The following is a 15227-nucleotide window of genomic DNA, read 5'->3' as shown; positions in this document are numbered from 1 at the left end:
CATTTATTTTTATGCTTGGTGGCCGACAAAAATATTTCCCCTACCACAATTCAATATTAGAAAGAACTGCAAGTGCTGCATCTGTGTTTAACTTAAGGTATGTTTTGTTTCCCTCTAATAGGGATGTCAACAGCCTAGTAGCTTCTGCTTGGTTCCTTAATCTTTCCAAGGAAATGTAAGCCATGTCATTGATAATTGATGAATCTCACCATCCTCGGATAGCTTCTCTTTTGGCTTATTCTGTATAAACTTCTTGCTGTAACAGGTGGTACTTCTTTTTCCAATAATAGCATTCAATCCCTTTGGCAGGATTTTTGCATTTGTTTTGTTTTCTGACCATTCCAATATAAGTTAGCTGGAGCAGCCAATGCACCCTCGCCTGTCTTTGTACAAATGCCTCTCTGCTTCTATATTAACATGCTCCACTAGCTTGGACATTTCTGGGAGATGCCTCTTCATTACTCTGAATAGGCAATTGGTTTTGTTGTTGACCTTAGCGTGGCTGCCCATTTGCTTTGTGTAAATCATCCCTCAACTGTACATAGTCAATGTTTCACAAAACTTCATCCATCATGAGTTCTCTGCCTGATTTGTTTTCCTTTAAGGTGACACATTCACAGTTCTCTGCACATCTGTACAGATCAATGACAAAAATATGAACACTTGCCCCTAGTGGTTGGGCAAGCTTTTTCAATTCAGCCCATTCAACATTTTCATACACTTCACATGGCCATAGAGTGCCTTCGTAATTTCCTGAAATGTAGTTTTATTTTTGTTGATCGCTTGCCTTATGGGGATGACGTCTGCATAGCAGTAATTGGCCTGTTCAATGCCTGGCTTTGCATTGAGGCCAGATGCAGCATGATGCCTTTAAAATCTTCAGCAGTAATTCACTTATGCTTCTGCTTGGTTGGAATCTGCAATGTGCTTTACAGTATGCAAATCTACTCTGGTGTTTCCTTTAACTTGGTGCCAGCTTTTGTCTGATAATGTATCAGCAAAGGACCTCAAGACATTTTCTTTTTATATAAAAGGTGCCATATCAATGCAAGTAATGATTATACATAAAACAATCTACCATCAATCTTGTAAATGAGGCAATTTCTTTTTAGTATTAATGTAAATGATAATTATGGAATTTATATGCAACCTAATGGAACAGTATGGTGGCTAAGTGGTTAGCACAGCAACCTTCACAGCACCAGCAACCTGGGTTCAATTCCACCCTCGGGCAACCATGCATGGTGTTTGCACATTCTCCCCATATCTGTGTGGGTTTCCTCTGGGTTCTCTAGTTTCCTCCCACAGTCCAAAGATGTGCAGGATAGGTGGATTGGCCATAGTGTTCAGGGGTGTGTAGATTAAGTGGGTTATAGGGGGATGGGTCTGGGTGGGATGCTCCAAGGGTTGGTGTGGATTTTTTGGGCTGGTGTGGATTTTTTGGGCTGAAGAGCCCATTTCCACACTACAGGGATTCTATGATCTAGAATGGTACTAATGCAGATCTTTCCTTGAGTTTGTTTACGAAATGTTGTCTCTTGGATGGTTGTAAGAGGAATGATTTGCACACTGATACAAATGGACCTGTGATATGACTTTTATTAGACATCATATAATTGAACATAATTAGTTAGAATGTTCAAATACTTTATACAAGGTTACCATAGTAGTTCTTTGCTTCAAATACCCATTATACCCAGTAACAGTTTCCTTATAATGCATAATACTTTACTAGTTTATTGATAATACATTTAAGAATTTTTTTATACATGCTTTTTCTCACTAATTTCTTCAACTTCACTTGATTCATCAACCACCTTGCCATCAACTAATGTAGTTGTGATGACTTTGACAATTTTCCTTGTTGTGATTTCAGCTGTTAAGATTAAAAAGAAATTTGATATTGTCATTTAACTCTAAGTCTGAAGACATGTATCACAAACACGATAGATTAGATCATCAAAATGGTCATAGTGATAGTTATGAGTTGAAGATAATGTATTTTTATTCAATCACAGAATCAAACTGACAGGATTTTAAAATGTGAGTGATGGAGAAGAAAGCAATGTGTGAGGAATTAGTACCTATTTAAGGAGATTGGAGTAGACAAATAAGTTAATAATTCAACAGTAATTGGAAAGGTTGGAGTTGATTTGAGAGCAAGGGTTCTGAAAATGACTTTAATAATAGGAAGACTGGCACCTGGGAAAAGAAGTGGGCCATATCAATGAGCATTTGGCCAGGAAAATGGAGCTGTGTAGATGGATATGATTAAAATGCTGAATTTGATGGAGTCAAGGGGGATGTTGGTGAAGAGGTTATTGAATGTTGAGGCAGCGACTGGAATTTCTTTGATAATACAAAGTTAGTGCAACTTACTAAGCAGAAGTTAACATTCACTGATGGCTCTGCAATTAGTGGTAATACAATAGGGGTTCAGTGCTGGGAACTCAGTTATTTACTATATATATATATATATATAGAAATGTGAGGTTATGAATTTGGGCAGGAATAGGGGAGCTAAATATTAGCAAAGGACTGCAGAAAGCTGCATCACAGAGTGATTTAGAAATCCTCGTGCATAAAAATCACAAAAAATTCGCAGCCAAGTTCAGTGGGTAATAGGAAGGCAAATGGAATGTTGGCCTTTATTTCAGGAATCCGAGGTGTAAAACTGGGGAATTCTTGTTAAGAGTATTCAAGGCGCTTGTCAGATGACAGCCGGAATACTGTGTAGAACTTTGGCCCATTCGAAGGAAAGATATACCGGCATTGGAGGCAGTACAGAGAAAGCTCACTAGGCTGATCCAGAGTTTGGAGGGTCTGTTTTATGAGGAGAGGTTGAGTGAGGTGACCTTATTAAAACATACAAGATTCTTAAGAGATGACAGGGTAGATGTAGAAATGTTATTTCACTTTGTGGGAGCTTCTTGGGCCAGCGGGCTTCATCTCAGAATAAAGAGGTTACCCTTTTAAGACAGCTGAGGAGGCCTTTCTTCTCTCAGAAGGTGCTGAATTTGTTGAATTCCTTACCATAGAGGGCTGTAGATGCTGGGTTTTTATGCATAGTCAAAGCTGAGGTAGACAGATTTTAAGGGAATTAAAGGTTATGAGGTAAAGGCAGAAAAGTAGAGTTGAGGATTATCATATATCAGCCATGATCTCACTGAGTGATGGAGCAGCGTCAATGGGCTGAATGGCCTACTTCTGCATTTTTGAACAGAGCACTGGTATATGGTACAGAAAAGTTAATTATCGGAGAATATTTAAATTAAACATCTTATTCTTGTCCACCTAAAAATTTGTGTGTTTCAATGGTACTGATCAGATAGTTTATTTTGCTACTTAAGTGGCTTTGCTTTTTACTCACTGCCAGCAGTTTGCATTGTAGAAAAATTTATCCAGCAAAGCACAAAAAAATTGTGCTAGAAATCCAACTGGATTAAAAATTGTGATTTCCAACCCACTGTAGAGCTGAAAGGAGCACAAATGAACATGATATGTCTGGCCACCATCAATTCCTTTCTGTAGCCATCCACTTCATCTCAATAGGTTTGCGTTTAGAGAAGTAATTCTTTGTTTGTTTCTAAAATATGCTGAATCAGATTGTTGATATTGTCTGTCCTACCATATTTCCACAATATTGCAATTATTGTGGCATGGTTCAGTGACCAAATACATTGCTGTGGAATATAGGCTTTATGCTGTTAATTTCCCAGATTGATTCTAGCTATGCTATATGGGGAGGTGCTTTGTGCACAGAGTGGATGGAAAACTGAAGGGACAGTTGCCACTGTGTCACGGTCAGGAATTGCACACATACAAGTACTTTAACAAAGCTGGCTACTCAATGGTTATGAATGTTAAAGAGACCAGCGGAAAAATCAATGAGGGGCCAAGTTCTATCACCATAATTAACTTAAATGTATTGTTGATAAATTTGCAAATGTACATTATAAACATAATCTGATTCCATATTCTTTACGAACAGAAATCAAGCACATTTTGCATTTAACCCAAGGGAGTGGAGTACCGGATGATATGGACCTAGAAGGAAACCTCTCATATGATTTTGATTACCAACATCACACAGAAATACTAACATCACACAGAAATACTTACGAGGAGGAGAGGGTGAACGTGGAGGAGGAACATGAACAACCTTTCTGCTATAAAGAAGAGAACAGTTATTTGTCACAAATTCACATGCTCAGTAGTTAACAGCAAACTTCATATGCAAGTTCAGTTAACACAGTCAACTTACTGTCTTGTTAAATAATATTCATTTTAAACTGAAACGGTTTAACTCAGGGTAATGTTTCATGCATTACTTTCTGTCAATCTCACCTACACAGGAGTGTATTCGAGGCAGATAATGCCTGATTTTATTGACTCAACTGAAAAACAGCATATTTTACAATGAAGACCCCTTTAGTGCTTTTTTTTCCAATTCATTCACTCATAGGATGAGGATATCGCTGGCCTGGCAGCATTTAGTGCCAATCCCTAATTGCCCAGAGGGCAGTTAAGAGTTAACCGCATTGTTGTGGGTCTGGAGTCACATGTAGGCCAGACTAGGTAAGGATGGCAATTTCCTTCCATAAAAAGGACATTAGTAAACCACATGGCTTGTTTCCTTTAAAATCGACAATGGATTCATAGTCATCATTTAACTCTTAATTGCAGATTTTTATTGAATTCAAACTCCATCTGCCAGGGCAGAATTCGAACCCGGGACCCAGAACATTATCTGGGTCTCTAGATTAACAGTCCAGCTATAATACCACTAGGCCACTGCCTCCCCTGTGCTCTACCTCTAGAAATGAGTTGAGCCCACAACCTCCAACTTGAAGGAAAGACATCTGCCAGGTGAGTGAAAACAGAAAGGCTTATGACCCACTATCACTTGTATCCTTACATACAGATAAGGAAGGACACCACTTTGATTGGGACAACACATCCATCCTAGGACAAGCCAAACAGGGACGTGCACGAGAATTCCTAGAAGCATGGCATTCCAACCAGAACTCCATCAACAAACACTTTGGCTCCAAATCAATCTACCATCCCCTGAGAAAAAGAACAGGAAATGACATCACCAACCCAAGGAAACCTAACCAGATAAATATAGAGAGCGGGACATAACACCAGCGCTTCGTCAGAGGCTCACTGATGTTACCTAGAATGGTGACGAAACATCTGAAAACTAACCTTCCAGCTCAGCGAGCAAACTCACATCCACGGAAAGGCTTAGTTCATGAAATTTTACAGGGGCTACAAAATTCACCCTGATATCTTGGAAAACATTGCAAACAGCCAAATACATAATCTTACAGGGGCTTCTGTTGCAGGCACAATAGGAGCTAACAGATTAACATCCCCCAGAATAAACCAAGAAGTCTAAGAAATTTAGGACAGATCAATTGATGTCAGCTTACACTGTCAGACTATAACCAAATCTTTTCACCCACCGAAAACTGCAGTCCTTGTTTTGGGGCAAATATGTTCAATCTGTATTTTCCCTTTTTGGATTATTTCATCATATCATTGCCATAACGTTTTCATTAATAACTGTCTTTAGGATTATATGTATGGTACCTTGCTTCCCCATTAAGTAAACGCCTGTACTCAGCAAGCTCTGCATCCAGGGTCAGTTTAGCTTGCAAAAGAGAATCATATTTTTCCTTGTTCAGCATCATTTCATTATGCATATTGAGCAAATTGCCTTCCAATTTGGAGGTAATAGTTTGCATCTTATTGAAGTCCACATCATATCTTTGCTCAGTGTCCAGTAATATATTTTCCAGTCCCATATTCTGCAAAGATAATGAGAAGTTATAATGATAAGCTAGAATGGTCCAAGTTAGTTTATGGAATAAAACCAGCCACAAGCAGTATCTTAATCTCTGTATTAATGCAAATACAAATTAAGAAACAAAAAACAAAAAGTTACTGGAAAATCTCAGCAGTTCTAGCAGCATCTCTGGAGAAAACACTCAACATTTTGGGTCCTGCAGCGCTTCTTCAGGCCTGATTGTAGCTAGGAAAAGTTTGGTCCATGTGCTGAAGATGGGTTGGAGGATGGGGGAGGAGTATACAATAAAGTGGACAAGGTTCCTGGTGAGATGGAGAGAGAAAGAAAGAAAGAGTGAGAGCAACTGTTGGACAGACTAAGAAATGGGCCAGTCTCAATAACTTTAAGGGCTTGAGCACCTTTTCCTATTTCTTTAGCCCAACCTCACAATCCAGGCCTTGTCACCACATGGGCTGCTACTAGAACCAACCCACTGTCAGCTATTCATTCTCCCAGGCTGACCTATACACATTCCTTTTCTGCCCGATTGCTGTTCTCTCTGGGCAACACCTCCACCCATTTTTTTGACACCCTTAACACCCCACCCCATCTTCAACATGTACTAACCTTTTCCTGGCTACAATCAGTTCTGAAGAAGAGCCACTGGACCCAAATCATTAACTCTGCTTTCTCTCCACAGATACTGTCAGAACTAAGTTTTTCCAGCAATTCCAATTTTTGTTTCTGATTTCAGAATCTGCTTTTCTTTGGTTTTTACATTTAGGGCTTAAATTGAGAGAGAGACTTCCAAGAAAAATCCAGAAATAATCCGATGCAAATTTATGCAATGAAGATTTGTAGTGAGCTGCAGCTAAACTTTGTGGTTCACTATCATTTCATATTTGTAATATTTACTTGTTTAGATTCTTAATAAATTCTAGCCAGTATTGTTTACTTAAAAACATAGAAAATTTTGAACAACTATTTTGCATTTATAACATTTCATTATCATATTAACTACAGTTCTGACATTATTTTAACAGACTGTGAACAATGTATTTACAATAACATTGTAACAATATGCGGGCAGTATGGAGGAGAGGGAGTGCTAACCTTTAAAACAATTCTAAAGGATCAAGAGACTATAACTCCCGACTAAACTTTGGGATTTCTAATAGCCCAAAGCAAGATCTTGGCAATCATAGGCACACTGTTATAAACTGTTTGTAAAACCAGTTTGTTCACTTCCTTGGCAGAAGCCAGATGATATTGACTGCAAGATGCCAGAAAATTAAAGTAAAACTTCCTAAAAGGTTAAACCTCCATCTGTCTTCAAGAGACTCCATATATATTTCATTTTGCTCTCAATTATTTTCCACCATTTTGCATTTTAAATGTTTCTCCATTATTCACATTACAGCATAAATAAGCTTGATCTTGTGCTGTATGATTCTGCCTTAAGTGGTGCAATTTTTATATATGTGAAAACGCCCATACCTCTTTCTTTAGGGTTTCAAGCTCGATCTCCAGGGATTGTATTATGTGTCGATTATTATTGAGCTCTGCCTTGACTGCCTCAATCTCTTTGTCAGTCTGCTGTACTGCAGTGGTGATAGTTTCCACCTGTAGTAAAAATAAAGTGCTACAAATTCTAATAGAAATTGATAACCCCACATATGTAAATTGTTGAAAAATGACAATGTGTATCATAAATATAAATTATGTTGACAAACAAAATCATTATTCATAAAGGGCCAATCTTGTTGATGCAACATCATATTCATAATCATTAAAACAGACGTATTTAACAGCACACAATACCGTTACATTTTCCAAAGCCAAAATTATGATTTATTTCATTTAGATGTACGTTTTATTCATCATTTGTATAACATGACGACTTGTCACCTCTGATAATATCTAAAATGTTTATTTTATTCCCAGTGTTACAGAAGAATGCGATTACACTGGGATATTACGTAGAAAAAGTTTCAGACCAAAAGATATTGATTACTTATTTCACCTTTAAGGGAATTTACCTGGGATTTGAACCACAATTCTGTGTCTTTTTTGTTTTGGTTCACCATTTCCTCATAATTCCTTCTGATTTCTTCAAGGCGCTGACTAAGATCAGTTTGAGTCACATGGTCCGTCTCCACTGTGATTTTATTATTGCCAATCTGTGCTTGGAGGGCATTCACTTCCTGTCCAAAAAAATGACAGTGATTCTGACATTTCAGTTGTGATAAAACATGAAATTCTCATCATACGAAGCTTCCCTTCCACAACACTTATTACCATCATTCATAGGAATCATCCATTTTCTTCCAGTATTTACAAATTTGGAAACAGAGGGATTTTAACTTAACTGCACAAGCGGACAATCTAAGGTGATAATATATATGAAAATAGTCACAAATAAAACCATAAAGGAATTTGCAAGAAACTTCTTTAGTCAGGGAATTGTTGATCTTATTACCACAAATGGGCTTTGATGTGAACAATATAGGTGCAATTAAAGAGCAACAAGGTGAAGGAGATTGAAATAGATGGATATACAGGTATGACTAGTTAAATAAAGTGGGTAAATCATAGACGGACATGTAAAACATTTGAGCTGTGTAAGTCTGTTTTTGCACTGTGCAGCTACATTAATGGTTTTCATCGTATAATGCAATGGCATGCCACCTGGAGAAAAAGAACAAACTCAGAATTCGGTGTAATTTAGATCTGAGCCTGTGTGGAAAAAAAAGCTACATATATTTTGTTAAAACATCTCAGCTTGCACTCGTCAGGGCAATTAGCAAGAATACCAATTCAAAGGGGCAATCAACGTTAATACGGCACGTGAGGCGAGTGCTAATTGGTTGCCAAGTGAACTAATTTAGACGCTGCCATTGGCTAAGGGGAGAAACGACACCGACTACGCCCATTTCTGTTGGTCACGTCTGACCAGTGGGGAGCGCAGGTGGCGCCAGTTTCCTCCTCTCACCTCCTGGTGATTCTTTTTCAGGAAGAGAAGTTCCTCAGTGAGCATCTCCCCTTCATTTTTCAGGGTGATACTGTTGTCATCGTATTCCATCCTGATGCGCCTCAGGCGGTCGATGTCATTCTCCACAGTTTGCCGAACGGCCGCTTCCGACTCCGTCCTAAACCAGATATTTTCTGTCAGGTTAAAGTACACAGGCGGACAGACTTGCATCCCGTCGAACTATAACACGCCCGGTACCGTTACGTACTGTACGCTGCGATGTATCATCACGGCAAATAACTTAAAGTAAGAATGCACATTTCCACAGAATTACAAGGCAGAGACAATTAGAAATGTTTAGTACAAACTTCATTTTGAAGTCTTCAGCACTCAGCCTTGCGTTGTCTATTTGTAGTATCAGTACAGCATTTTTCATTGTAAGGTCCTGGATCTAAAGGGGCATAAGATTGAGGCTAACTTAGTATCAGATGTCCCGTTACAAACCAGCTATCTGTTGTCTAGCTGAAAATGGTGGTTAGTTATAAGCGGACGTGACTCTTAGCGTGAAACCGAACCTGCACTACCTCTGATTACCCCATTAAGAGGCAATCTGAATATCTGACCCGCCGCTTGCTGTCTAAAATAAAGCAAAGTACTGCGAACGCTGGAGATCAGGAACAAAAGCAGAAGTTACTGGAGAAGCTCAGCAGATCTGGTAGAGATAGCGCAGGGTTAGCGTTTCGGGTTCTGAGGAAGGGTCACCGGACCCGAAACGTTTTTTTCCCCCTTCACAGATGCTGCCAGACCCGCCGAGCTTCGGAAACAGAGGCACCTTTCGTTTTTGTTAACGTTTCGGGGGCCGGTGACCCACTGAAGGAGTCATACCCCATTCGAATGGTTAACTCCATCGTTCTCTTTCCACAGATGCTCTCAGACTTGGTCCATCATCTTGTTTTTTGCTTTCAGTCTAATCAGTAGTTATGTAGCCGGCCACTTTTGAAAGCAGTTCAAAACAGTTAAACAGGAATAGCAATGATCTGTGACCTGATAGTGATCAAACATTTTGGGAAAGAAAGTAAACATATTTCTGGCCTGGTGATGACCTTTGCATATTTGTTTTTAAAAACTCCTTCACCAGACAAAGTTAACACCTGGCGAAGGAACGGGGTGGATGACATTAAACGGCCAACCGGCTCGCAGGGAAATGATTTGATCTTGATAGGCAAACAGCATACCTTCATCCATTTCTCCGCCAACACATTTACCGGCACGGCATGATTAATAACAACGGCCAGCGTTTAAGCAGGAGAAAAGATGACCGATTCAGCATCCAGCTGGTGTAAAAGTTACCCTCAACGAGATTACTCACTAAACGAATATCTCAAGGCAATTAATGGTCGTACGATTTCTTTTATGACTTTTTGTTTAGCGATTATTGGGATTAATCACAGCCGCGAATCAGTGATTGTACCGCATGCTTAAGTCTGCTTCAAAACTGTTACTGAATTATTGTTTTAAAAAAAACAAACCCGACTCAGGGCATACCTGTTTATTCAGGGCATGTGCCTGTTCTAACATTGGATTGATGTCCCTAGCAACAGGTTTTTTCTCTTCGAGCAACGCTTTGATCTTGAGCTCCAGCTCCCGGTTGCTTTTCTCCAGGGAGCTGACATTCTCCAGATAGAGAGCCAGGCGGGAGTTAAGTCCCTGCATGGTCTGCTTCTCGCTGGAACCCATCGTGCTGCCTGGAAGCACGGTGCCGGAGGTAGCAGCCGCTCTCAGGGAGCTGCCCAGAAGTGCCAATGAGCTGCTGGAGCTGGAGGGGCCCCGGCTCCAGGAGCTGCTCTGGACGGATCTGCTGGAGAAGCTGGGTACCACCCGGCTGGAGATCCGGCGCTGGGACGAGCTGCTGCTGGCGATGCTGGGCATGGTTGCGTGTCAGTGAGTCTGCAGCAAAGGGGTCGAGTGCGCCGCATCATCGTGGCCCCATATTTAAAGAGACTGAGGGGATGTACGTGGGGAAGGTGTGAAAACCTGCACAGCCACACCCAGCCGGGAGCTGCACCCAGAAGCCGCAGGCATTATTAGATAATCGGTGTATCTAAAACATCCACCCATTATCACATAATAACGTTAGGTGGAAAACCCATTAATATCCACCTCCCTTGGTTTTACATCCAGGCTTTCCTTTCCAATGTGGGCAGGTTTCCCGTCAATTACAAACAGAGAGCTTTAACTTGGTATATTGTAATAAAATGTACAATTGGATTTCAGATAGACAGGCGATCAGCAATTGCGAAAGCATTCTTAAAATAACCTTTTAAGGACTTTTGTGATCGTGACCCTACCTCTGGGCTGGAAGGGTTATGTTTAAGACTTATCTGTCCCGTAGGTGTTCCGTAACCGGTTGACTCTGTGTGTGAGAAATGCTTTTTAGTTAGAGTCAAACTCCTGTTTGTTTCCTTGGTATTTTACTGTAGGGAACAGAACTGCGTTTGTGACTATGTACATATACAAACATGAATACAGTGTATTTTTGAAAGGAAAGAAGTTGATTCGTTTTTTATTTAAAATATCGGTTAAAATGACCGGCCGCTTTACTGGATAATAAAATGTGACGCTGGATGAACACAGCAGGCCAAGCAGCATCTCAGGAGCACAAAAGCTGACGTTTCGGGTTCATCCAGCCTCACATTTTATTATCTTGGAATTCTCCAGCATCTGCAGTTCCCATTATCTCGGCCGCTTTACTGGAATTTGCTTTATTGACGAGGGATAACATCCCGAACACCAGAAACCTGACCTTTAAACCCGTGCAATGTGCTGATAAGAGAATGGGAACTGCAGGTGCTGGAGAATTCCAAGATAATGAAATGCGAGGCTGGATGAACACAGCAGGCCCAGCAGCATCTCAGGAGCACAAAAGCTGACGTTTCGGGCCTAGACCCTTCATCAGAGAGGGGGATGGGGAGAGGGAACTGGAATAAATAGGGAGAGAGGGGGAGGCGGACCGAAGATGGAGAGTAAAGAAGATAGGTGGAGAGAGTGTAGGTGGGGAGGTAGGGAGGGGATAGGTCAGTCCAGGGAAGACGGACAAGTCAAGGAGGTGGGATGAGGTTAGTAGGTAGATGGGGGTGCGGCTTGGGGTGGGGGGAAGGGATGGGTGAGAGGAAGAACCGGTTAGGGAGGCAGAGACAGGTTGGACTGGTTTTGGGATGCAGTGGTTGGGGGTGGAAGAGCTGGGCTGGTTGTGTGGTGCAGTGGGGGGAGGGGACGAACTGGGCTGGTTTAGGGACGCAGTAGGGGAAGGGGAGATTCTGAAACTGGTGAAGTCCAGTGCTGATAAGCTAGCTTTTAGTCCACTCACTGTGACGGACCAGACCTGGCCGCTTGGGAAGCCAATGTTCATGATGCCACGTGTTGTATTTTTGCCCCCTGTTTGAGGTTGAAGTTGGGGGCGTCCCGCTTGACCGGAGAAGCGTCACTGGCATTGGATAGGGGAGACTTTGCTCCATGTCCGCAAACTAGGATGACCACGAACCGCCGCATTGTAGTGGAAAGTTTTGCTGGCGAACTGTCCAGCCCATACACTATTTACATGAAAACCTTCTCTAATAAATGATGTAACTCTTGCTGTTTAATCGTTTGCCTTGATTCTCAGTGACTTGTTCAAACAGACAGCTATGGGGTTGGATTATAGTCAGTCACAGGCACTGTTGTTATACGAAGCACGTAGCATTTTTGTCTGGTTTCAGTCAAATTAATCGAAGCGACGCTGACCAGCAGCATTAAGGTAAATTACAACAACTAAAACCGGCAGACAACTTCTAGTAATCTGACGGCAGCGTTCAAGCTTCGTCTTTGTCGTTCATATGGTCACTTGGAGTCTGCTGCTTAATTCACTGTTACCCTTCCAATAGTTCTGTGCATCCTGTGCTAATATCCTGTTACTGTAAGAGTGCAGCTGGAGTCGTATTACTACCCAGAATATCTTTCCTATCGGATTTACTGAGCAGTAGGAACTGTAGGTCGCACCTCAGATAGCAGTCTATCTTATACGGTGTATAGTATCCTCTGCTTTAATCTGTGAAACAGCCTGAATATCTTACAGTGATCGTATATTTTTCACTCATTCAGAACAATGGTAAAACAATGCCACCATGCAATGATGTTTATAAATCTACCTTACATCCTTGTTTGTACGCTATCAATCTATAATATTTTGTTTTGAGAAGATGCACATCAATGATTAAAATAAATTGAACAGCAGTGTTTTCAAATAAAATTGATATGTATAAAATATGTAGTAGCAAGTTAACAGGAATGGTTTAATTTCACAATTGCGCTGACTCAAATTACTTCAACATTGCTCAATAGGTTTACGTCACCTCCAGAACTGCTTATTTGAATTACAGCCTCCTTTGAATCATTGATTTCCCCACATGTAATTGAGTGCATTACGTCTCCACAAGGAGTGGAAGAACTGAACAAGTTCAAGCTAGTGAAGAGACTGGAACATTCATAGAGAATATTTGAGGAATGTTTATTGAAACATTTTTCAGAACGCTATATGCTAGTCAGATTGTGCATTCCAAGTGATGGCGATCCTAAAATATATTTGTCCTTAATAACATACAAATATTCCAGCGACTTCAAGCCAAATTTGTGGATTAATGTGAATATCCCACCATTTCTGTCCAAATTGTGCTACTTCCTCATTAATTTTGTGACAACAGTATTTTGCTAGAATGCAGGAAGTTCACCATCATCATTTCAAATCTTCATTAATAGATCTTATTCTAGACAGAATTTGCTATAGTTTAAAATAGGGGCACTATCTTGAAGAGATAGCAAAGAACTACATAGAAACACTACATAGGCCAAACGGAAAGAAAATTGACAATACAGATATATGAACACCAATTAGCTACAAAGAGATGCGACCAATTCTCATTTGTCTCAGTGCACATGGACAACGAGGAAAACAAATTCGACTGGGACAACACATTGATAATAACACGAGCCAAACAGAGACATGCCAGGGAATTCCTGGAGGCCTGGTATTCCAACTGGAACTCCATCAACAAACACATTCAATCAGACCCTGTATACAAACACTGAGAAACAAAGTCAGGAGTAATACCAATCACCCAGCAAACCAAGATATAAATAACAAGCAGGACAGAACACTGATGCTTCAATAGAGGCACACTGACAATGCCATCTAGCAGGGTGATGAAACATTTGCAACCAAACCCATTGGTTCAGCAAGCATGTCTACAACCTTATTATGTTCTAATTGCTTCTAAAGTAAACATTTATTTTTCTTGCTTCAGTATTCTATAGCAGTTAATTCTTAGTGGATCTGAAACTGGAAAGGAAAAGTGAATGCCCCTTTGTAGAAACTGGTTTTCTACCCCATTTAATAGGCAACTTTTTAAAAGTAAATCATAGGTTTCCCTCGCATCTTTTGTATTCGAGTCCAGTACTCTGGCAAAAGGTACATGGTATTCAAAATTAATTGATCCTAATAGCTTTAAAGAGCAACCTCAAGTTGGAGAAGGGCAATGTTGTCAAATGCTTTCAATATCTGGATCTGCCAAGTTTCAAAGAAGGAGCCACGTAGGAGACAGAGATTAAAGGATTATAGTCAAGCTGTCTTGGAATTATAATTAGAATTAGATTTTATTGTCATGTGCACTCAAATTTAGGAATACAGGAGTACAGTGAAAAGCATATGAAGTCACCATTATCCGATGCCTTTTTGTTTACAAAAACCAGATTTTTTTTAAAAAAGCAGAAACAAAACAGACAGACCCAAAAAGCAAACAAAATTTCCAGATCTAAAAGAAAGAAAAATGTCCCGATGTTACAGTCCCTTCTCAATAAAGGTGTTTGGAATTCTCAGCCTCTGAGCCACCCAGGCTTAGCTGCAATATCATCACGCAGAAAACTACTTATTAAAATTTGAATGTTATACTGAGAAATGTACAGAAAAAGGACTATGGTCAGCCGCTTTGTATCAGAGTGGACTATATTTCACTTTTACGGAGAATTCATGCTATTGTCGAGTGGAAAGATCTAAATTTTTGCTGAATTCAGAATAGCCTGAGTTCACATAAAAAATAAGAAAATAAATTGTGCAATATACAACAGCATTGATAATAATTTATTGATAGCATTTCTCTGAATGTGGAGAAGATATGATAGCATTTAGTGAACAAAAATAAAGTTGTTGGAAAAGCTCAGCAAGTCTGGCAGCATCTGTGGAGGAGAATACAGAGTTAACGTTTCGGATCTGGTGACCCTTCCTTAGAACATTTCTCAGACATTCTGAGGAAGGGTCACCGGACCCGAAACCTTAACTCTGTGAGAGGAGGCCGACTCAACCAAATGACATTTGCATACATCCGAAAGGTCTGGACTTGGAGAATATTTATCTAAATATTGGAGAGGAAAATC

General features: G+C 40.3%; 1 protein-coding gene across 2 annotated transcripts; it reads right to left on the bottom strand.

Annotated features, from left to right (window-relative positions):
• Positions 1–1581: 1581 nt before the first annotated feature.
• On the bottom strand, positions 1582–10768 carry si:ch211-243g18.2 (uncharacterized protein LOC559906 homolog). Of its 2 annotated transcripts, none has more exons than XM_048558674.2 (8): positions 10311–10768; positions 9134–9216; positions 8787–8943; positions 7834–7998; positions 7292–7417; positions 5599–5816; positions 4123–4166; positions 1582–1876 (listed from the first exon to the last, which is right to left on the bottom strand). In XM_048558674.2, exons 1-8 carry the CDS (start codon positions 10692–10694, stop codon positions 1764–1766), a joined length of 1290 nt encoding a protein of 429 aa, XP_048414631.1. In that variant the 5' UTR covers positions 10695–10768; the 3' UTR covers positions 1582–1763. The 2 variants fall into 2 exon arrangements, with proteins under 2 accessions (XP_048414631.1, XP_048414630.1); XM_048558673.2 differs by having other exon boundaries at positions 4123–4169; positions 10311–10767.
• Positions 10769–15227: the final 4459 nt, after the last annotated feature.

Source organism: Stegostoma tigrinum, chromosome 29 (genome assembly GCF_030684315.1).
Source record: "Stegostoma tigrinum isolate sSteTig4 chromosome 29, sSteTig4.hap1, whole genome shotgun sequence".
NCBI classification, from domain to species: Eukaryota; Metazoa; Chordata; class Chondrichthyes; order Orectolobiformes; family Stegostomatidae; genus Stegostoma; species Stegostoma tigrinum.
The sequence above is the reverse complement of the archived record's forward strand: the minus strand, read 5'-3'. Positions and strand labels throughout refer to the sequence as shown.